Source organism: Gopherus evgoodei, chromosome 5, assembly GCF_007399415.2.
Source record: "Gopherus evgoodei ecotype Sinaloan lineage chromosome 5, rGopEvg1_v1.p, whole genome shotgun sequence".
NCBI classification, from domain to species: Eukaryota; Metazoa; Chordata; order Testudines; family Testudinidae; genus Gopherus; species Gopherus evgoodei.
The window spans coordinates 31248229-31272089 of record NC_044326.1 but is presented as its reverse complement, the minus strand read 5'-3'; the positions used below and the strand labels follow the sequence as shown (position 1 = coordinate 31272089).

Genomic DNA, 23861 nt, shown 5'->3' with positions numbered 1-23861 from the left:
ATAAATATAAACTGAGCACTGTACACTTTGTATTATGTGTTGTAATTGAAATCAATATATTTGAAAATGTAGAAAACATTCAAAAATATTGAAAAAATGGTATTCTATTATGTTTATCAGCATGAATAACCATGATTAATTTTTTTACTCGCTTGACAACCCTAATTATACTTTTGTTTTGAGTTTAGAAAAACGTACAGTTGTTGTTTTGATCCTTTATTTTGCTCATTCATGACACTAGGCTATTTCACAAATTGTCCTTAAAAAGAAAGTCAAAATAAAGTAATCCAGCCACTTTTTAATAATAGAATGCCTGATGGTTGAAAGTCCTATCTAGGCACATTGAATACAAATCATCTTGCTTTCTCACCACAAGTTGCACTGAGAGTAAAGAGTTATCCCCCATTTGCACAAATGATGATGAGATGAGAGAGAATATGTTTGATTTTGATTCTTGCCTGAAAATTTTATCTAGACTCCCTGTGCACATTTTTTGATTGACTGTATGACAACGGGACAGGCCAGAGAGTGTCCAGCTTCTTCAAAGATGCACAGGCAAGAGCTGGAGAGGAGGTGCAAACTTCACATTCAGGAATCTTTGCACTCATGGAGTTCAAGACCCCCTAAAAGGGTAAGGGAGTATGTGGGTTATGGCCATATCCCCCTGCCTCTGCTAGCCAGTGGAGTGGCAATCACATCGGGGAAGTATGCAGCACCTGCTGAAGTGGTGGGGCTGGAAAGATCCCAGAATTCTTTATGGAGCTGTCCTTGCGGATGAAGGGAGGTAACAAGTGAAACTGAGCCCAGTGATGCCAACTACCTCTGCACAAGCTAACTAAACTGTGCAGGCCTTTTCAAAACCCAGATAATCTCTGATGTAACTCCTTTGACTTTAGTGGTGTGTGATGGAGCTTAACTCCTCAGCTACAACGCACCGAAGGAGTCATGCTTTTGCACCTGGGGGAAGTGAGTAGATAATTGGCTCCTGGCTAGTAAGTAGACTGAAGAGTCCAGCCAAAGCCAAGACACAGGTGTCTCTGACTGAAGGTATACAAGACAGAGACAACAGGAGCAGTGCACCGTATGGACAGCATAGGATTCTTCAAGGGAAGCCATAAGATTCAGGTTGTAAGTAGAGAAAAAAAGATTTCAGTAGCCCAAGAGGGTAGGAGAACTATTTAGTTTTATTTGGACTTGTTTATGACTCCCCAGAAGGTGTAAACTGTGGTGACGTGACCAGAGGCTGAACCACAGAAGACTTGGGGCCAGAGGCTGGCGGTGGCAAGAGGTGCTGGGGCCAAAGATACTGGCAACATCCCACACCAATGCTAGGGGACACTCTGAGGATTAGTGAGTCCTGCCGCATGGTGTTACATCAGGGATTTGATTCTGTCCAGTGCACCTGCAGAGTGTTGTACATAGGGATACAAAGTAAAAAGTGATAAGCGGGACAGGGCAACCCAGTCCCATGTTAATGAGACTCTGCTGCATAGCTGCCAAGTTATTCCTGCCTTGTAGCAGAAGTAAAGTCTGAGAGGGGAGTGTGTTGTTATCCCTTCATCTGCGTGCTGTGGTCACCATAAAGCCTCAGGCTCCTCAGACAAGCCCACTCTCCTCCCACACCTGTTTTAACTCGCAGTTCTGACAATAAGGTAGCGGATGTCTGACAGGCTTGAGGTGACTGCTCAGCATGGAAAGCTAAGACAGACACTTAAGCTTACCAGTGCCTACATGTAGTCTTTTCTCATGTTTTCTCTAGAGTAGAACTTTCTTAAGCTCTGCGCTCTTCCCCAGAGCCAGGGTTGGGAGCGGGGCCAGGGCTCCGGGAGGTGGGGATGTGGACAGGAGTAAGGGGGCCCAAGCACAGCTAGGTGGCGCTCCCTCTCCTTCCCCTGTAGGGGCTAGCCCAGACCCTAGGCACACCTTCCGGCTCAAGGAATAATTTGACCCAAGGTTTTGAATCTGAAATGGGTAAACAGGCCACAATATATTTGTATGAAATTAAAAATCTGATCTTTAATTTAATTATGCCTGTATTTTCCTCTCAACACTCTGTGTTATATACAGTATTCAGTGATGAATTATTTCTTCAGCCTCCTGTTATCAAGTGCCTTGAAACAAAGGCTCAATTAAAAATATAATGAGAGAGGGAAATCAGAGAATAGAAAGTGAGCTACACCTACAGATTCCACACCCAGAGCTCCATTTTTTGTTTGGTTTGGTTTAACAACCAACCATGTTGCTATTGTGCCCTGGGTCATGGGCCAGTATCCATCAAAATGAGAAGAAAAATACAGCTTTAGCTTTGCCTGCCAACCTAAGATAAATTATCAGACTTTCAAATACCATCAGGAAACTACTGTCTCTTTTCCATCACACTAGACCCCAGAGCAAAATGGAAAAAGCGTATTCACATAAAAAGAACTAAAGAACTTGCAGGTGCTGAGTGCTATCTGGTGTCACCCCAAACTGTGATATACTGGTGCATCGGCCCGCATATACTGTAGTGTTACAAAACTGTGGAAGATCTGATAACCCTCAAAAGGAGGTAGAGAAACAGGGAAAAAATGGTTCTCTGACCTTTTCTAGTAGAAGTTAGAACAATCAGGAGAAAGCACAGTTTTAGTGTATGTCTACACTTCGATCTCAACACAGAACCATAGGGTTAGAAGAAACCACAAGGGTCATCTAATCTAACCCCTGAATGAGGAGACGTACTTGCTCTAGCTCTCAGCAAGCTAGCACACTAAAAATAGAATGTAGCCAGAGCTGAGTGAGCTGTGGGGTGGGCTAGCTGCCCTGAGCAGTGCCCATCTCAGATCCCATGTACTATTAGAAAAACAGAAGTGTGTAAAATAAAGTAGGACGAGGTACTTATGTACTTCTCTTAGTTCTTTTTGCTGCTATACTCTCTCCTTTTATCTTCTTGGTGCAGGGCCTCATCTATGCAGGGAAATTGACTGGCAAATCAATAGTAATTATTCCAGAATAAAGTGTCCACATGGGGAGCTATACCAGAATACCTGTTGTGGAATAGTTTACTCCGCAAAAGCTATGCTGGTCAGTTTCCCCACGTCGGCAAGGCCTAAGTTACATCAGCACACTGACTCATCAGTGTGTCCTGATCAATTGACTCATGCCACAATATATATTATCACTCTGATTTTCTCTTAATTGTTAAACTACGTTTAATGATTTAAAAAGTCTGTCTGGTTCTGATTCTTCTCTGCTCTTCACCTCATGTAGTCATTTACACTTATGCAAAATGAGTGGGAAACTGTTACGGAAGCATTTCCCACACACTTTGAATAGGTGTGAAAACTATAGGAGCTGCAAGGCAGTGGAGAATCAAGCCCTCTGACAGCAGGCATTCTTGGGGTGGGGGGCAGGGGGAAGGGGAACAACAATAAAAATCAAACAAAAAAGATAAGCTTGTAATTCAATTCAGAAACACCCCAAAATGCAAAATCACAACAATAAGCAAACACCATCACTCTCCAAGTAGAATGTGATATCACTGGGCAAAGAAACAGAGATTAGTAGGTTTCTGACCTTGATTCCGCAAATGCTATGAATACCAGTCCATTTGCACCATCTGCTGGCCCAAGTGTCAGTAGAGGACAGGATGGCAGACATTTGGGAATATGTGTTGAAATGCCATTTGGAAAAAGAAAATTGGTTCACAAGGCCATGAAAACTAAAATCCTGGGTGTTTATGAAGCTAATGCTTGTTGAGATAAGTAAAAGCAAACGCCAGTGGTACCATTTCTGAGTCTTAGAAGGTTACTTGACTTTCTTCTATACCACCTATATGAGCAGAAAAAAATTTGAAACATAAGAGAAAAGACATTATCTCCAGCATGAATGTATTACAGCAGGAGTGATCATGTGAATTAAACTAGCCCAAGAAATGGCTACTTTTAGAATAGGAAGTGCAGATTTTTCAAACATGTATGGACAGTGCCAGTGCACTCATGCAGGTTGGGGGTTTGGACACATATGCCTGTGTCTCAGTCATAGAATCATAGGACTAGAAGGGGCCTTGAGAATCCAATCCCATGCACTCATGGCAGGACTAAGTATTATCTAGACCACTGGTTCTCAAAGCCGGTCCGCTGCTTGTTCAGGGAAAGCCCCTGACGGGCCGGGCTGGTTTGTTTATGTGCCGCATCTGCAGGTTCGGCCAATTGCAGCTCCCACTGGCCACGGTTCACTGCTCCAGGCCAATGGGGGCTGCGGGAAGCGGCATGGACTGAGGGGTGTGCTGGTCGTCTTTCTCGCAACCACCAATGGCCTTGAGCAGCGAACCATGGCCAGTGGGAGCTGCGATCGACTGAACCTACGGACACGGCAGGTAAACAAACCGGCCTGGCCCGCCAGGAGCTTTCCCTGAACAAGCAGTGGACTGGCTTTGAGAACCACTGATCTAGACCATCCATGACAGGTGTTTGTCTAACCTGCTTTTAAATATTTTCAGTGATGGAGATTCTACAACCTCCCAGGACAATTTATTCCAGTGCTTAACCACCTTGACAGTTAGGAAGTTTTTCCTAATGTCCAACCTAAACCTCCCTTTCTGCAATTTAAGCCCATTGCTTTTTGTCCTGTCTTCAGAGATTAAGAAAAACAATTTTTCTCCCTCCTCCTTGTAACAACCTTTTATGTATTTGAAAACTGTTATCATGTTCCCCCTCAGTCTTCTCTTTTCCAAACTAAACTAACCCAATTTTTTCAATCTTCAATGCACATTCATGATGGAAGTGTGTATAAACTGGACACAATGGGTCAGAGTATTTCAGAAGTTTAACCCAGTGGTCCAATAGGAGTGCATTCTGTTTGTCATTTTGAATGACCTAAATTTCAGTCCTTTATTCTGGCCTTCTAGATTATTGCATCAAATAAGGGTCTTAATTTGGACTGTATAATTATATTCAGTGATTGGGAAGCTCTATTATTTAGATAGTCTGAATACTAGAAAATATAATTTATTCATTGTTTTTGTTATATGAAATGTAATTGAATTGTTGCATTTAAATTGGTCATAATTAAACTAAATCTATGCTACAAAGGATGGTGGCTATACAAGCAAAAAGGGTCTTGCACACTGGTTTAACTTGCTGATAAATGACTTCCTTTGTGAGATGACATGCAAGAACAGCAAACACTGTGCCCCAACCATGAAGCCTTGAAAAATTCTGACTCAGCTGTAGCAAGAAAGGAGCTTGCTTAAAAAATATCCACTGCAGTTGAATATGATAACATTTTGGAACACCATGTTATATATATTGGAGAGGCTACTAAAACAACAAGTGCAACACAAAGTAATTTTATAACTGTTTAGCTACTTAAATGGCCCCATATGTGTAATATCTGAGCCCCTCACTATAATTGATGAAAGAGTCATAGATTAATAAATTCATAGATTCATAGACTTGAAGTCCAGAAGGGACCATTATTAGATCATCTAATCTAGTGATACTCAGACCTCAGTGGTTCAAAAGCCACAATAGTGTGAATTAATTGTTTCATATATATAAAATTCTCACAGCAAAATGACTGGCCAAGTATTATTTTATCAACTGCAATTGGTTAATAACATAGTAAAAGTGTCTAGATTGGTTAATAATTTAGATTGGCTGATAATTAAATCACACAGTGTTTGAATATCAAGTGCTGCAAAGAGCCACAGGAGACATATTAAAGAGCTACTTGCTGCTCATGAGCCTCAGTCTGAGTATCACTGATCTAGTTTAATCTCCTGTATATATCATAGGCTATTGAAATTCACCCAGTTACCCTTGTATTGAGGCCCAATGACTTGTGTTTGGATAAAGTATAATCTATCCTCACAGTATCCATTTGAGGTATGGACATATTATTGTCCCAATTTTGCAAATGGGAACTGAGGCACATCAAGGCTAAAGTGACTTGCCCCAGGTCACACAGCAAGTTTTTGGCAAAGCTGGGAATTGAACACAAATTTCCCAAGTTTAGTCCAGTCCAGGGCCTTCACCACAAAATCATCCTTCCTCCCATGGGCTGAGGCCATTTATACAAGTATCCCTCAATGCACACCCATAATAGTAATAGCAAAGCAACAGCAATACAATAAGAAAGTGTGAGAGTAGGTGGAGACATAGGCCAGAAGAGGTATGCAGTGGGTTGGAAATGGTAAGCATCCTTGTAGGCAGTAGGTAGTGAAGAAGAACTGGAGGGCTAGAGTTATATTATAAATAGGGATGGGCAGAGATTAAAGTAGATTGAAAAAGGAGGTGGAACTCTCAGCACAACTGCCCCAGAGCAGGGAGAGCTGAGAGCAAGCACTGCTACACCAAGCCAGTGAGAGGAAGGGGAGCTCCCTTCCACTTTTAGCAGCATCTGGTGAGCTGCCATTCCTGGCCACACCGCTCCTTCTTACTTTAGCCCTTGATTGGGGACTCAGTGAGGTGTAAGGGGACAGGCAAACTGTTCCAGATATCTGGTGCACTGGAGATGGTGTAAAGAGAGGAGATGATAGAGTAGAGAACTTGGAAGACCCCAAAACCAATACTGTGGAAATAGGAGGCAGGGTGCAGGGAAACATGAGTACATGCAGGTAGATTGGGATAGAGTCTTCATGACAGGAAGAGAGTGGAACCATTGGAGGTATTTTCTAGATGAGGTGGTGTGAACATGTGATCCATCAGGAAGTCATGTACAAGAGGAAAAGGAAAATGCTGTCCTTGCTTCCTATCACTGTAACCCTGTGACTAGCTGGCTACTTCTGACCCCAGTGGTGACAATGAGAGTTTGACAATTGTGCTGTGCTTTGTGATATTTTCTAAGCTGTCTGGAACAAATTAAAAGCTCATTTGAAAATAAAAGATACGTAACTGTGATCACAATAGTAGAAAACAGCTTAAAAGTTGCCCTCAATTTCTGGAATCAGTAGACTGTCCAAAGAGGAAGAATATGTTGGCACTGGCGATAATGCTTGATCCACATGCCAAAGGCAGAATTCACACTACCTTCCTTCCTCAGAAGATCCAAATTGCTAAAAATGTGTTGTGTTAAACAGAGTATATCATGACATACTGTCAGTCTACTGTAGTAACTTAGTTGTGTTGCATAAGGAAAATGTAGATCTTTTCTTTCCATCCCGTAGTGAAAACCCAGGCTGTTTTCATTGCAGTAAAAGTGGCACTCCCTGTCATCAGATCTGCAGCTGTCCTCAGCTGGAAGATGATTCCGGTAAAACTTTCTCTCTGACATGCCCACATTTTGCAGTAGTCAGAGTGCTGCTTCAATGACCTTTCTCAGTATTACCACTGTTGAGATCCTAAAATTAATGGATGAATTTGAAAAGCATCTCAGATAAAACATCTGCCCTTCCACTTGCAGCTCAAATTATTCTTCTCAATAGTCACGTGAATTAAGTAATTTAAAGATTGAAATATTTTCTTTCCATAAGACAACTGTGGGTTATTGTCCTTCCCCATCTCATTCCATCAACCATAACTAGCAACAACTAACCTACAACTACAAAACAAAAAAATACTACGTGCCAGGTATGCTGAGTAGTATGTATGGTGCTGCTAATCTAGCTATAGAACATGCCATTAGGTTGGTAGGAGAAGGGAAGGAAGAAAAGTAGTAACACAGGTGAGAAGATGTTTTTCTTACTACTCATTTTCATTTCATCTCAACTTGTTAATGCTTCTAGGAAAAGGGAAAGCAGTGGACCGCATTCAGTCATTCTATGGCATTAGTACTGAATGCTGATGAGGCCAATGTTTGATGCAATATCAGATATTTTGTGGCTACAAAACACACCAACACTTAACCTATTAAGGTACCAGGCAGATTGTACTACCTGATTATTCATAGATATCCAATGATTCTGAACCTGACTGGTTTTTCTGCTATTTTTACATGAGGGAGGAAGGGAGACCTTTCTCTCTCTCTCTCAAAGACCCCATATTTTGGCAGTCTTCCTCCTTGCAAGACAAGCTGGATGCAAGTCCCAACAGACTCTATCCACAGCTCTCTGACAGACGATTAGAAAGTTACCAAGTAACTGTGTGGCATATCCCAACCCCCAAGCACATGGTAACGGCCCCATAGCACTCTCACATCCTGCCATTCTGGGAGTCTAGACCCACATATGCTTGCACGTTGTGCTGATATTTGATGCTAGACACACACATAGACACACACACCCTACATCCCATATCTGATTTTGTATAGATCTTCACAGAACAGCTTGAGTACAGGCAGGGGTAAAATATTGATTTGGTGTACCTGACTGGAATTCTTAATGGAAATACTTGACAAACGTAATGGTTGTTTCCCTGCTGACTTTTGTGGATGGCTTTCCACATTTGCCATATAGCTCTTCATCCATTGTAGGGTACAGACACAGGCCCTGAATTTCACAAGGGATGCAACCTGGACACTGATTTTTGCAGTCACAATTTTGGGTCTGCAAATAATTTTGTCCAGTATTTGGTGACTGCAGCTAACTGTGGGTGCAGACAATAACAGTTACATATCTACTTACCAGACTGTACCTGCAAATTAGCTAGACAGATGTGCAAATGTTACAAACCAAAGCCCTGTTATTTCAGCATTTATCAAGGAGATTTGAAATGTGTCAGATACACAAACCCCAGGATCTGTGGAAAGCTCTTACTCAACATTTATATTCCTTTAATTTGAGAACTCAAATTAGAGCATGTTGCTGTAAACTATATTTATTGTTCTATAATTGGTAATGCAAAGTTTTGGGTACAGTATATAATATTGTGTTACTAATTATATTGTTATGAACATAGTTTAGAGCATTATTAATGCAGGCAATATCAATACTTTAAAAGCATCGTTGGCAGACAGCAATAATACAGCTTCAGAAGGGGATGATCTATGACTGTAAGCATTAAATACTCTCCTACTTTAAAGTCATTAATCCCTACTTCCTTCAAATGCATTTAATTAAAAAGCTCCATTTTCCAGTAATTGCTGTTTTTATGTAACTCCAAAATGGAATTTTATTGAGGCACAAGGTCTTTTATATAAACATTCATCTGTCCACAGGGTAACAGTGGCTGGGACAAGTACTGTAGGTTGGGTGAGAAGTGGGGAGATTAGGGAAGAATCTGTGTCCCTGAAAGAACTCTGAACTCTTCCCCTATGTATAAAGACTATGGAGGATTTTTGCTTTCATACTTTTCATAAACAAGTGAATTGCAGAGTCCATAGAAGAGAGAATCACAAACCATGGATTTGGTGGCCAGACATGTTGTTTTACTGTTACATTTTTTTAAAGCTCTCTTGTTTTCCTGCTTTTCAGACTTTGCAAGGTAAAATGTCATCTGCTATTCATATTGTTCCATTCTGTTTGCAAGTAATATTAAGAGGGCCTCAATAAAGTGCACATAATAGAATCAGGCTGAGAACTATGACTAACAAAATTGAAAATGTTGGTATTAATACAGATGGCATGCAAAAAGTATGAAATAAATGCGTGAAAGTTTGTCAGCTTATTAATCATTCCATTATAAGTGGTGTTTCTGCTTTCATTTCTCTAACATCTAACCACAGTTCATTGGCTATAGGCCAGAGTAGCTTTTGCATTGGCACATTACCATGTGGTGTAGTTCTGTATTTCTCTTCCATTTATTAGTGCTTCCGACTTCCTACAATTCAGTCTAAAAATAGAACTGGTTATGTGAAAAATACTGCATATGTGCCTCAGCCGCAGTATAGAAACAAGATGATTTTATGTGGGCATGGGAAGAGATTCATGATGGAGAAACAATTAGCCTGTTACACCCTGGAAAAAGTTTCCTTTTTACATGGTTGTAAATAAGATTATAGTTGCTATGTACATGTAACCTTCTGCAGATGGATGTGCTTCATTTGTGATATTGACTCTGTTTGTGTGGATGATTGTGCGGGCATGCATGTGTGCGTCTATATAAGTAAAGGGGGGGTTATGACTTTTGGTACAGGAAACCTGGATATAAGAAAATGTAGGAAAATGTGCTTTTAAAACAAAAAGCATGGTATGATGTTTTGATTTCCAGTATAAAGAAAGTGATTACTTATGTGCTGTATGTAAAATTAAACAGTACATTATACACGATATTAAAATCTTTAGGGTGCTGCTAAATTATAGACCCATGTTCTCGTCAAGTGTGACCTAGTCATTCTTCTGTCTTAGGAATTTCTAAAGTTCCATTTGCTGTCTGAAGAACATTTTACCAAGAAAACATTCCTAAACTTATTTGCAAGTTTTAATATACCTGCATTCTTAAAACTGTCAGCATTCAAGTGCAATTCAGACACCCTGTGATTTGTTTGGGATCAGCAATAGTTTGAACAAGACAAACAACATCCTAGAATCCATCTGAACCTAAGGGAGCTGCCAAGGACACAGGTGAAGAGAGATAGCGGATGCATTTTATAGTCCAAATGAAAAGCAGAAAAACTGATAAGGTCTCAGTGTTGCACAAATAGAAAAAGCTAAGAGTTTGCATATCAGAAATATCAGGTGGTAGGATTTGACTCAGAACTGCTGTATAGTAGCTTGTTTGCCTTTTGGAGAAATTGAGAGGAAGGAAATGTTATGCGGAAGCATCACACATGATAGTGATGGGAGGTGGCAAGCAAGGAAATAGATCTTTCCCATGCTGTTTCCTAAAGATACTGTTTGGGTTGGTTTGCCAGCAGTTTACTAAGAAATTCTGATTAGTAAAAATCTGCACTGTGCGAAGAGTAATAAAAGAACATCTTTTGAAGTGCACATCATTGAGTGTTTTAACTTTAATTCAGTACAATGCAAGAAATAAAATTGGGCATTGTATTAGTATTGGATACAATAATAAAGAAACAAGAACAAGCTGTAAGCAATAGTGGTTTTGGACAATTTAGAAAAAAATTGAATTAAGGAAGCTTTCAAATGTCACACACTTTTCATCAGGTCGTAATAAGATAGATCAACAGATATGGGGTAGTTGCATTGATTCATATCCCATTATTGAATTGAGAGAGATCAGATCATAGGAGGAGGTTTTGATCAAAAATATTAGGGTCAAGGTGCAGAGGTCCTCTCCTAAATATTGTGAGCCAACCTTATCCATGTCATAATGGTGCATCTCCATCAAAGTCCAGTGAAGTCAATGGAGTTGTACCTTACGTTAAGGTTGAATTTTTTCCAGTGACTTGATTTATGACAAGTTATTTCAAATTGATACTCAGCATAATATAATTTTCAGGGGATCTTATCATCCAGTCAATGTGTTGCACCTCAGTATAGTCTAAAACTAATGCTAAATTAAATTACAAAGATAATTTTTATGCTTGCTCTTAAAATCATTAAGAGCTGATCTCAGATGTGCAAAGTTCTGATCATTGTGTATTGGCCATTGCCTAAGTGCAAGTGTGTCTGAGATGAGACACGTGCTGTGTGATCACCTGATGGTCTGCAGGAGGCTATGCCTTATGATAGGGCTTAAAATGGCTATATTTACCCTACTTTGTGGTTATCCTCTCTGCTAAAGGAGAAGTGTTGGTTGTAAAGAATTCCAGGAAACCCAGCATGGGAGAGATGAGGATAGAGTTCATCTGGAGGGACCATAAGAGTTAGATGTTGAATTAATCACACTCTGGGTCTTCATAGATCTGAGAATCAGACCCAGCCAAAGATGAGACGAGACTTTGGCTGAAAGAAGGACTTTTGCTTTTGTTTGTTAAACTATGACTATAAGATGCAGTTTGCCTTTGCAGTTCGGAATCCAGAATTGTATCTTATTCCCTGGGAACCAAGCATCCTGGGTTCACCTAATTTGTCATCTATAGAGCCCTGCGCAGTTGTAAATTTTTTATCCGCATTCAATCCGCAATCCACAAAAATGATCTGCAGAGATAAAGCGAATATCCACAGATTTGCAGGGCTTTAAATATAAAATTTGGATCCGCATCCACCCACGAGCCACAGAAATGATCTGCAGATCTGGATATCTGCGAATATAAAGTAGATCTGTGCAGATTTGCAGGGCGCTAATCATCTGGGAATAAAGAAAAGGCCTAGGTCACCTACAATGTTGAGTTTCAGTATAGGGAGTAAAACGAGGCATGAGCCTGGTAGAAGTAAACTATTTGAAAGGTTCAGACAAATAAGATGGTGCCACTCAAGGAAGGGCTTTAAGAATCATTTCTCCACTGTACAGAAATCTAAAAATAATATAAAACTATTAGAAAAACCATATAAAAACTTCAAAGGCAGAAGCACTAAACATAAGCAATAAAACCGCCTTTATAAACATATAAACTATGTATTAAAATAGAGTGATTAAGCATAATAACAAGGAAAGTAAAAAAGCTACATTTTCAAAAAGCCTAAGGGAAAACAAGTATCAAATGGGCTTAGCAGTGAGAAATTGGTAGTCTAAAGCTTTTTATAAAACCTCAAGAGAAAGACTCTTGCAAAGCAGGATCCCTCCCTACCCATGTCATAACATCATGAAGAGCATACTGCAAAACAGATAGATTAGGCAGATATCAACCCCGTCTCCACAAACAGCTCCAGCGTGAATGCTTCACCTGAAGTGGAGAAAGAAGGGCATAGCTGGCTAGTGCAACATACTTTAAAAAAGTTCACACACCCCTCTCTGTGCGAACAAAAGATTCAAATAGGGTTGCACATGTCCAGCAAAAAGAGTGCTAAGCTCAGTGCAATGTGGTTAGAAGCATACAAAGAGGAGCAACAAACACAATATGAATCCTGAGGAAGACTTTAAATGGGAAATGGTGTGCTTGGACATTCACAGAGCATTACAATAACAGTTATGTAACCATCCAAGCAGTGCCCTCTTGACCACAGGAGTACTGAAATGCCAAGCCCTTTTGTTAGTATGAGCAAGCTAATTGCCATAAACGTGAGCCCTAACTTTTGAGGGAGGAGGTTCTTGTGTCTTTAAGGACAGTAAAATCCTTGCCCACCTAGGCTCATGCTGCTGTTCTCATTGCTCCTGCCACTACTCAGATAGGGCAGGATTAAGAAGAAGATGATCTCGCAATGTAGTCATGTACCCCTGCATTGGTCTTGAGCACAGTGGAGAGAACGGCAGTACTGGATGCCAATAGCTGGAAGATATTTAGAAATACTGCAATACAAAACACTAAAAAGGATTAGTAGCAGCCTTGGTCAGTGATATATTAGGAGTTGATTTTATTTTCTAGATGTCCATAATATATGTATAGAAAATAGTTAATTTGTAAAAGCTTTGCCCTCCCTGAAATAATACATCTTCTGTTCCATTCTCACTGTTACTGGGAGTTGAAATGGCTGCTGATACAGAGCGGTGTGAAAACATGATGAGCTGTGTAACTTGGGAGCAATTGAGCAACTGAATACTGCATTATTGAGAAATCATTCCTTACCTCTGGGTGTTAAGCAGAAACTGGAGTCCTAGACTGACATTCAGGGCAGAGCATAGGATGAATAAACATAACGGAGCACTGAGTATTTACTGATAAATCCAGGATGGAGATTCAGTAGTCCCAAACTGGCCAGTGGAATGCTACAGGGTTGGCAACTCAAGGTAAGGTGACCCGAAATTTCAGGAGCTTTCTGTTGTAATTTGTATCAGTTTCTTAAATAACCAAACAGTGAATGAAAAGAATAACAACTTGTTTAATGTGCAGCAGGAAAGCTGCATGGGCAAACCAGCCATATTCCTTCAAAGCTGCCAGAGGCTCCACTCCAGGAGCATCTAAACAAAATCTGTGCAACACTCAAGAGGCATGCAGGTGACCTCATCGAATTATTGTCTTCCCCCATTTCTCCATCCCCCCGTCCGCAAATCTCTCCTGTCTCTGACATCTCCTTCTTGTCGTAACTGAAATAGTAATCTCTTCAGAGCAGGGGCTCAGTGGTTTGTAAGTCACCATTCATACCTGTAATGCTATACAAATAATAATTAATAACCTCTAGATTAAAATAATCATTAATATTGGAATGTTCAGTTGAAAACTCCAGTTCTTAGCCTTTTAGATAATCACAAGTATAGATGCTTCTTGACTCACTGTGACAGGTCATCACATGAATCAAAGTCATACCCAGTGTGGAATGGGGGGGTCACTAATGATATCTAGGCCCCGGGGATCCAGGGCATATGGCAATCTATTCCACAGCTCTGAAAATTGTCACAGAATCTGCCTTTGCTGCAGAATTGTGCTCTGGAACCTCAGCTTTCATTTTTCATATGGTCGTGAAGTACTTGAAAATGTGAGCCAAATATAACAAAGGCAGCAAAGCAGAATGTGGAAACTATGGAGGCATATCCCTCCTCTCCGTTGGTGGGAAGATCATCGCCCGGATCATCTTGAACCGCCTAATAGCCAGTATTTCTTGAGGCAAATCTACCTGAAAGTCAATGTGGTTTCTGACCTGGCCGGAGCACAGTCTTCATGGTGTTTGCTGTCAGACAAATACAAGAGAAGTGCATTGAACAGAATATGCATCTGTATGCTGTCTTCATAGATCTGACAAAGGCGTTTGATACCGTCAACAGGGAAGTCCTTTGAACCATTCTAACATGACTTGACTGCCCAAGAAAATTTGTCCAGATTATACGCCTTTTTCATGACAGCATGACAGGCGAGGTATTGTCTGATGGAGCCACATCAGCCCCCTTCAACATCACCAATGGCATGAAACAAGGATGTGTTCTCGCACCTGTCCTGTTTAACCTGTTCTTTGCATGCGTCCTTAACCATGCAATGAAAGATCTGGACCGAGGTATATACTTGAAATACTGGCACGATGGTTCACTTTTTGACCTCCGTCGCCTCAATGCAAAGACTAAGACAGTGCAGAAACTCCTTCTTGAGGCACTCTTTGCCGACAACTGTGCCCTCATGGCTCACACTGAAAATGATCTTCAGGACATTGTCAACAAGTTTGCTGAGGCCTCGCAACTCTTCGGACTATCAGCCTCGGAAAGACAGAAGTTCTTCATCAACCTGCACCTAGATCAAATGCTTCTGTCCTGAGTATCTCCATTGACGGCATTCATCTTAAAGTACTGGAGAACTTTAAATACCTGAGTAGTGTCATATCCAGTGGTGGATCACTGGATAATGAGATCAACACACAAATATCAAAAGCAAGACTTGGCTGTCTGCATGTCAAAGTTTTAAACCACCACAACATCCAGATGTCAACAAAACTGCTTGTGTACAAAGCTGTTGTTCTCTCATCTCTTTTGTACAAGTGCGAAACATGGACACTATATAGGTGTCACATCAAGCAGCTTGAAGCATTACACATGCGCTACCTCCGCAACATCATGAAGATCCGCTGGCAAGACAAAGTGCCCAATCTCGAGGTCCTCAAGAGAGCCCAGATGACAAGCATCGAATGATGAACATGAAGTCACAGCTATGTTGGACTGGTCATGTCAGCCGCATGAATGCCAACAGAATCTCTCGCCAACTTCTGTATGGTGAGCTCTCCCAGGGCATCTGGCAGACTACCAAAAGCACAATGGGATCAGTGTCCATGACTGGGTCTCCTCCACATTACTACAATGCAAAGAATAAATACTGTACTGATTGAATTATTAGTTTTCAGATTGTTTTCACTACTTTTTAATTGAAATAAAACTGCTGCAGAATTTCCTGCCTGCCACATCAAAGTGCCACAGAGTCCAGAAATCTAGAATTTAGGTTCAGCTTGCTGTGGGGCATGCAGCGCCTTGACTATATCTTGAAAATGTCTAGTTAGTTTCCAAAATCTGAACAAATATACCATAGTACAGAGAATGTACTGTGCGTGCTGAAGAAGATGCAGTTAGGTACCAAGGAGTTGAGCTTAATTCTGTTTTGTGGCAGCAGAAATATACCGAAATACTAATTTTGGTGTAGTGTTCAATATGTAGGAAGAAGGCATGTAGCTGACCCACTAAAAACACAGTGATGCAAGAGAGTCATAGTAGAAGTGGCAAAACCAGGCAAGTGCTTAGAGCAAAGTAAAAAAAACAACCAAACCGTAAAACCACTGGTAAAATTAGTACTAAAAAAGCACATTTATTTGGAGTCATGAAAAATCTAAATACTTTTTTCATGCATGCCTAAATCTTTTTAATGGAACCCATTAAAGGCAGTTTTTAAGGTGAAAATCTATATTCACATGTGAATTCTCACAAAGCACAAACTATTTTGAGTCATGCATTTTGCAGCCTGGCTAATGAAAGACGCAGCAATATGTTGCATGCTCCTGGGACGTTTCCATTCGGCTCTACAGAAGAATAATTAGACTAATTTTGAAAAAGTCATCAGCAGAGAGGTTTAAAGTGACCCCAAACCCTTCCTTCCCTTTATCTACCTCACCTAACGGTACACCGTATTCAGAGCTGCTGAGAGGTGATGCTGTTTCAATACGTTACTGCCGTGTGCTATTATACAGTGCTTTGAGGGCACAACAGAGGTCAAGCTTTCAGGGCTAGTTCATCCCAGTGTGACATAGTAGTATCCATATTGTGTCAATCAGCTGTTCACAGGGGTATCAGTAACGATATGTAAAAATACCTATGGGCCTCTGAAAAAGACAGTGATACCATACCTGACATTCAAATTTTGATTTCTTTGGTGAATCTTGCTCCACTGAAGTCAGTGGGAGTTTTGCCATGGAATTTAATGGGGCCAGGATTTCATTCGCTGTGTTAACTGAAATTAAAGCATTCTGTATAGACAATGCACACAGTGCCATTGCAAAGTACATGCTGGAATGTGACAGTTCAACCTAAAAATTAAAGCACAAAATGTGTGTGTTCAGCTTTGTTTGTTATTAAGTCAGAACCTTTGAGGAGAAGGAAAGAGCTGTAAAACAAAGCATTGAACCATATCAAGATTGCACAGTCTATTCCAGGTATAATTGACCCTCCCTGAATCTGAATCTAAACTCAGATTGAAATGTGGGGGGAAGAGGGCTGTCACTTTTATGAAGAGTTGTAAATCTGTCTGAGCTGCAACTATTCCACAATTTCCTCCATTTTCCAAGTGGCTGATACAGGCTCTCAGTTGGAGAAAGATGCCAGATATTGGAGAGTAAATGCTGAATTGTAATAAAACTTCAAGGAAGTCTCTCTAGCTGCTGGTGAATTTCTCACTCTTCTTTCAGACAAAATAATATTACGTCATCATATTCCACATTTTTTTCTGTGTCATCTCCAATGAAATATTTAAAAAGTCCATCTTCCATGGTGATGAACGTAGCTTTTCCTTTTGAGGGGTGAAAGCAATAAGCCGTAGACAGAGGCAGTCTCCCCCTAAACCTACTGCTTTGAGTGGAATTTTGGAGTTGTAGGTATGACACATACTGACTAAATAGGTTTCTTGCTGTAAAGATATTAGCTTGCTGATTGTGATCCTTCGTATCACACATAAGTATTGCATGATTCCAAGTCCCACTGCATTCTCTTTAAAATGCAAAAAGCATTGATTGACAGAAATGAATGCAGTTCTTTTGTGCTCCATAGTACTTAAGTAGTGGGAAAAGTTTCTTAGCTGAGTTAGTTGTGCCACCTGCAGCTCATAACTGGCAGAGCTACAATAGTTTTTAAAAGAAATAATCTTATGCATGGAAAAATAAGCCTAGATTATATGAGCTGGAGCAACTCTGGTGGAGAAAAGAATAGTGACTGAAGAGAGTGTTTGGGAATCAAAATTAGAAACAAGAGACATAAACTTCTTATACACTAGTGTGAAAGAGAACTTTCCTCTTAGCTCTTTCCTCTAAACTGTGGTGCTATCACTATGCACTGATGTTCTCAAATGACTATAGGAAATCAGTGTTAGAACAAAAATCGATGGGCCAAATCCATCCTTGGAGTAATGACAGTGAACCTCCAGGCCTGGGTTGGAATTATCTGTGAAAGCAGATTTTGGTCTTGTATTATCTATTATCTATCTGTTGATATTTGAAGGACTACAGGAGCTTCCATACTGCCCCAAACACTTTGAAACCTTCTTGAGCCTGTCTGCTATGTCTCCAAGTCCCTCCTTAAAACACTGTTCTTTATCTGAAGCCCATAAACAATAGCCTTCTGTGTAAGAGAAATGTAATTTACAAAAAAAAAGCAGAGCCTTCAAGATATGTGCATGTTTAACCCAATGTGATCTTCTTGTTCTTATCCTTGCCTTCCTTTCTTTCTTTTCTTTCACCATAGTGTCTAGTAGCAATACTCATGGACCAGGACCCCATTGTACTAGGCAATATACCTTCCCATCCCCTGAGCTCCAAAGGCGTATTGCTGCACATTCTCTCATATTTTATCTTACATACTAATCTGATCATTGGATCACTGTGGGTGCACCATAGGGCCCACATGTAGCACCAATGAAGTCATTAAGACTCCACCCCACAGGTGTGAGGGTCAAACCATGAGGATCCAGTTGCATGATTAACACCCTAGAATGTAAACTTAGCAGCACAGTGGGTTTTTCTGTGGCTTTAAGGGCCATGCTCACTTACTGCACATAGATTCTATTGGTACTCCTAGTAGTACTGTGGTAGTAGTAGTCAAATCCCATGGTCAGAGGTGCAATATTAAACCTGGAGTGGAGACTAATTATAATAATACTAGAATAGTAAGTGAAATATATGGTACTTTGGGGGGTGTTTTAGTAATTGAGGGAGATCATATATTCTTTTCCTGTCTGGATGATGGTATGCAAACACTCATTTTATATAATGAAAAGGAAATATAATTTTCAAAGATTTTGTGTTATGAAAATTATAAGCTTATCAGATTAGGAACTCTATTTTGTGTCTTGTGCAGTGCTAGATGCAAAGTCTCTGCATAAAAAAAATAATACTAATACTTAAGACATAAGAATGGCCATACTGGATCAGACCAAAGATCCATCTAGTCCAGTATCCTGTTTTCCGACAGCGGCCAATACCAGGTTACCCAGAAGGAATAAACAGAACAGGTAATCATCAAGTGAGCCATCCCCTGTCTCCCATTCCCAGATTCTGGCAAACAGAGGCTAGGGACACCATCCCTGCCCATCCTTGCTAATAGCCATTGATGGACCTATCCTCCATGAATTTATCTAGTTCTTTTTTGAACCCTGATAAAGTCTTGGCCTTCACAACACCCTCTGGCAAGGAGTTCCACAGGTTGACTGTGCGTTGTGTGAAAAAAATTCTTCCTTTTGTTTGTTTTAAACCTGCTGCCTATTAATTTCATTTGGTGACCCCTAGTTCTTTTGTTGTGAGAAGGAGTAAATAACACTTCCTTATTTACTTTCTCCACACCAGTCAAGATTTTATAGACTTCTATCATATTCCCCCTTAGTCGTTTCTTTTCCAAGCTGAAAAGTCCCAGTCTTATTTATCTCTCCTCATACAGAAGCCATTTCATACACCTAATAATTTTTGTTGCCCTTTTCTGAACTTTTTCCAATTCCAATATAGTTTTTTTTTAATATGGGGCGACCACATCTGCACACAATTTTCAAGATTTGGGCATACCATGGATTTATAGAGCAGCAATATGATATTTTCTGTCTCATTATCTATCTCTTTCTTAATGATTCCCAACATTCTGTTCATTTTTTTGACTGTCACTGCACATTGAGTGGATGTTTTCAGAGAACTATCCACAATAACTCCAAGATTTCTTTCTTGAATGGTAACAACTAATTTGGACCCCATCATTTTATATGTATAGTTGGGATTATGTTTTCCAACGTGCATTACTTTGAATTTATCAACATTGGATTTCCTCTGCCATTTTGTTGCTCAGTCACCTAGTTTTGTGAGATCCTTTTGTAGCTCTTCACAGTCTGCCTGGGACTTAACTATCTTGAGTAGTTTTGTATCATCTGCAGATTTTGCCATCTCACTGTTTACCCCATTTTTCAGATCATTTATTAATGTGTTGAATAGGACTTGACTCAGTACAGACCCCCTGGGGACACCACTATTTACCTCTCTTCATTCTGAAAACTGACTATTTATTCCTATCCTTTGTCTCCTATGTTTTAACTAGTTCCCAATCCATGAGAGGACCTTATCCCATGACTGCTTACTTTGCTTAAGAGCCTTTAGTGAGGCTTTCTGAAAATTTAAATACACCATATCCACAGGATCCCCTTTGTTGACTCCCTCAAAGAGTTCTAGTAGATTGGTGAGGCATGATTTCCCTTTGCAAAAACCATGTTGACTATTCCCCAACAAATTATGTTCATCTATGTGTCTGACAGACAATTTTGTTCTTTACTATGGTTTCAACCAGTTTGCCCCAAACTGAAGTCAGGCTTACCGGTCTCTAATTGCCGGAGTCACCTCTAAAGCCCTTTTTAAAAATTAGCATCATATTAACTATCTTCCAGTCATTTGGTACAGAAGCTGATTTAAATGATAGGTTATGAACTACAGTTAGTAGTCCTGCAATTTCACATTTGTGTTCCTTCAGAACTCTTGGGTGAATACCATCTGGTCCTAGTGACTTATTACTGTTTAATTTATCAGTTTGTTCCAAAACCTCCTCTAATGATACCTCAATCTGGGACAGTTCCTCAGATTTGTCACCTAAAAAGAATGGCTCAGGTTTGGGAATCTCCCTCACATCCTCAACCATGAAGACCAATGCAAAGAATTCGTTTAGTTTCTCCGCAATGGCCTTGTTGTCCTTGAGTGCTCCTTTAGCATCTTGATTATCCAGGAGCCCCACTGGTTGTTCAGCAGGCTTCCTTCTTCTGATATGCTTAAAAAAAATTGCTATTATTTTTTTTAAGTCTTTAGCTAGCTGCTTTTCAGCTTTTTTTTTGCCTTCCTAATTCACTTCATGTTCCAGAGTTTGTGCCCCTTTCTATTTTCCTCACTAGGATTTAACTTCCACTTTTTAAAGGATGCCTTTTTGCCTCTCACTGCTTCTTCTATTTTGTTGTTTAGCCACGGTGGCTCTTTTTTTTTGATTCTCTTACTGTGTTTTTTAATTTGGTGTATACATTTAAGATGAGCCTCTATTATGTGGTCTTTAAAAAGTTTCCCTGCAGTTTGCAGGGATTTTACTTTTGATGCTGCACCTTTTAATTTCTGTTTAACTAACCTCCTCATTTTTGTGTACTTCCCCTTCCTGAAATTAAATGCTACAGTGTTGGGCCACTGTGGTGTTTTCCGCACCACAGGGATGTTAAATTTAATTTTATTATTATAACTATTGCCAAGTGGTCCAGCTATATTCATCTCTTGCACCTGATCCTATGCTCCACTTTGGACTAAATCAAGAATTGCCTCTCTTCTTGTGGGTTCCAGGACTAGCTGCTCCAAGAAGCAATCATTTAAGATGTCAAGAAATTTTATCTCTGCATCCCATCCTGAGGTGATATGTACACAGTCAAAACGAGGAGAGTTGAAATCCCCCATTATTACTGAGTTTTTTATTTTAATGGCCTCTCTAAACTCTCCATGCATTTCACAGTCACTATCCCCATCCTGGTCAGGTGGTCAGTAATAGATCCCTACTGCTATATTACTTACAGACTCATACATCACTGCAGTAGAATATTTAATGTGTGTAGCTTTACCCATCAATAAAATTTGTATTGGGCTATCTAGAAAATGCTTATAGATAAGATAATTATGTATTATTGTTATTATTGCATTATTCTTAATAATAATTATTATAATAATCATTATTAATTATAATGATTCTTAAGTAAGGATTGTTGCCTTTAAGCATGAACTAAACCTTTGTAGACGTTAATAATTTTTTTAAAAAAGGCAACTAAAAGAATGAGATTATCTGATAAAGTCAGGGGAATGTCAAACATTTCTTTACAATTATTAGAGAAAAATCACTCTAATCTGTTAAATCTGGACTGTCATTTACACTACTCACTGGTATGTCAATGTGGCAGGTGCTTTAGGTCTGCATCCGCCCCTGTATTAAATGCATCTTGTCCTTACGTTTTGAATTCAGCTCTTTGCAGGGACCAAGATACTGATTGTTGCTGGCAGATTCTTCAGACTTAGGATAATTGGACCATGCTCCCTTCCTCTTTCAGGGATTTGTTCTTTGAGTCACTTTAGATTTCAAAAGAGTCTCAAAGGTCACCAAGAAAGACTGAAAGATTTAAAATCAATCATGGTTAATCCAGTTCTTTTTACATATGTCCAATTCACAGCGAGCTAGATGCATTTAAAATGAATTTGTCACTGCAGAGCACAGTACCTATTATTCCTGAGGCATCCAGAACTGACCTTATGCTTTGCAGGGTCCAAGGCTCCGGAGAGAGAAATGTGCAGAGAATGTCCTGATTCCAGAAACAGAGAGGTTGTTCAAGTTAGACAGAGTGCTAAATCAATCAGTACATGAGGGCAACAAGGAATCTCTTTGAATGCTTATGCTTATGACCAGTCCTGCAGGCGTCTCTACCTTCTTCTGTGTTTCTTATCCAGTTATAATTTCTGTGTGAAATGAAATATAGTACAGACCGAATTATCATTTAAAAGATCTATAAATAGCAGTGACTCTAGTTTTCCCTAGTTACAATACAGGCAGCATAAACCCATATGACACAGGAGAAATTTTATTTGTACATGTCCAGCAGTAAGTGGGCACTATCCAGTTTATTGCACTGAATGCAGCATGTATGATTATCTGCCTTGTAGGCAGGGGCATATGTGTACATTTTGGTGCAAGCAATTCATGGCCCTATGGGCTCTTGAAACCAGAGTGTCTGAATTGGAGGAGCTAAAGGAAACAGAGAGATACATAGACAAGACTTTTCAGGACACAGTAGACTGGTCCCACCCCAAGTTTGACAGCCTCTGTGCTGTTGAGGAGAATAAAATCTTGGGGAAAGACATCAAACTGGCACAGAGGAAGACGATCCCATAGTTGGGACCCGCCTTCCAGATGATGTCATGGTATCCTCTTGCACTGAGGATACCCCTCCTGGGGAGGGGGGATACCAGTTATTAAGAAGAGACAGATAGCAGTAATGGGGGATTTGATTACTAGAAATATAGATAGTGGGGTTTGTGATGACTGGGAGACCCACATAGTGTATTCCTGCTGGGTGCGAAGGCTGTGGACCTTTCGAGACATCTAGAAAGACTTATATGCAGTGCTGGGGAGGAGTATGTAATCATGGCATGTGTAAGTACCAGTGTCATAGGAAAAGGAGGAGAGGTCCTGGAGGCCAAATTTAGGCTGATCTCAACACAGACAGAACTATACTGTATTGGACACTCTTTATTAGCTAACTAGGAAAAGTCAAAACAAAAGCCAGGAAAGTAATAACTGAGTTTCAGACTCTGCAAACACTTTAATGCTAAATTGTTTTTAGATTAAAACATTCTTTCTTTCAGTTGTGCGTAATATTGGAGCCAATGCAAGAACTGATGTCAAGACATAAAACTTACAATCTAAGTCCTCGGGACTGCCTGAAGACATGCTTGTTTCAAAAATGGCAGAGAATGGTGGCACCACCAGGTATGTTTTTCTCTATATTTTTATTGCACTTGTTGTTATTATTGAATTAATATAGAAACACTGAAAAACTTTGCTGACAATCCACTAGTAAAGGAAATAACACAACAAAGTTAAACACTATTCTATACATAACCTTAGGCCGTCTCTACACTTACTGGGGATCGACGCTGCTACAGTCGATGCAGCGGCGATCAATTTAGCAGGTACAATGAAGACCTACTAAATTGACCACAGAGCGCTCTCCAGTCGGCTCCGGTACTCCACTGGAATGAGAAGATTAAGGTAAATCAATGGGAGAGCATCTCCCATCTACACAGCGTGGTGTAGATACCGCAGTAAGTCAACCTAAGCTATGTCAACTCCAGC

General features: G+C 40.1%; 1 protein-coding gene across 7 annotated transcripts in view; it reads left to right on the top strand.

Annotated features, from left to right (window-relative positions):
* The window catches only part of LDB2 (LIM domain binding 2), a 504537-nt gene that overhangs the window by 469201 nt on the left and 11475 nt on the right, over positions 1-23861 (top strand). For all 7 annotated transcript variants that reach the window (XM_030564377.1, XM_030564379.1, XM_030564376.1 and 4 more), the window contains one exon: positions 23372-23495. In XM_030564377.1, the coding sequence (XP_030420237.1) occupies positions 23372-23495 (124 nt within the window). The remainder of the gene's footprint in view (positions 1-23371; positions 23496-23861) is intronic.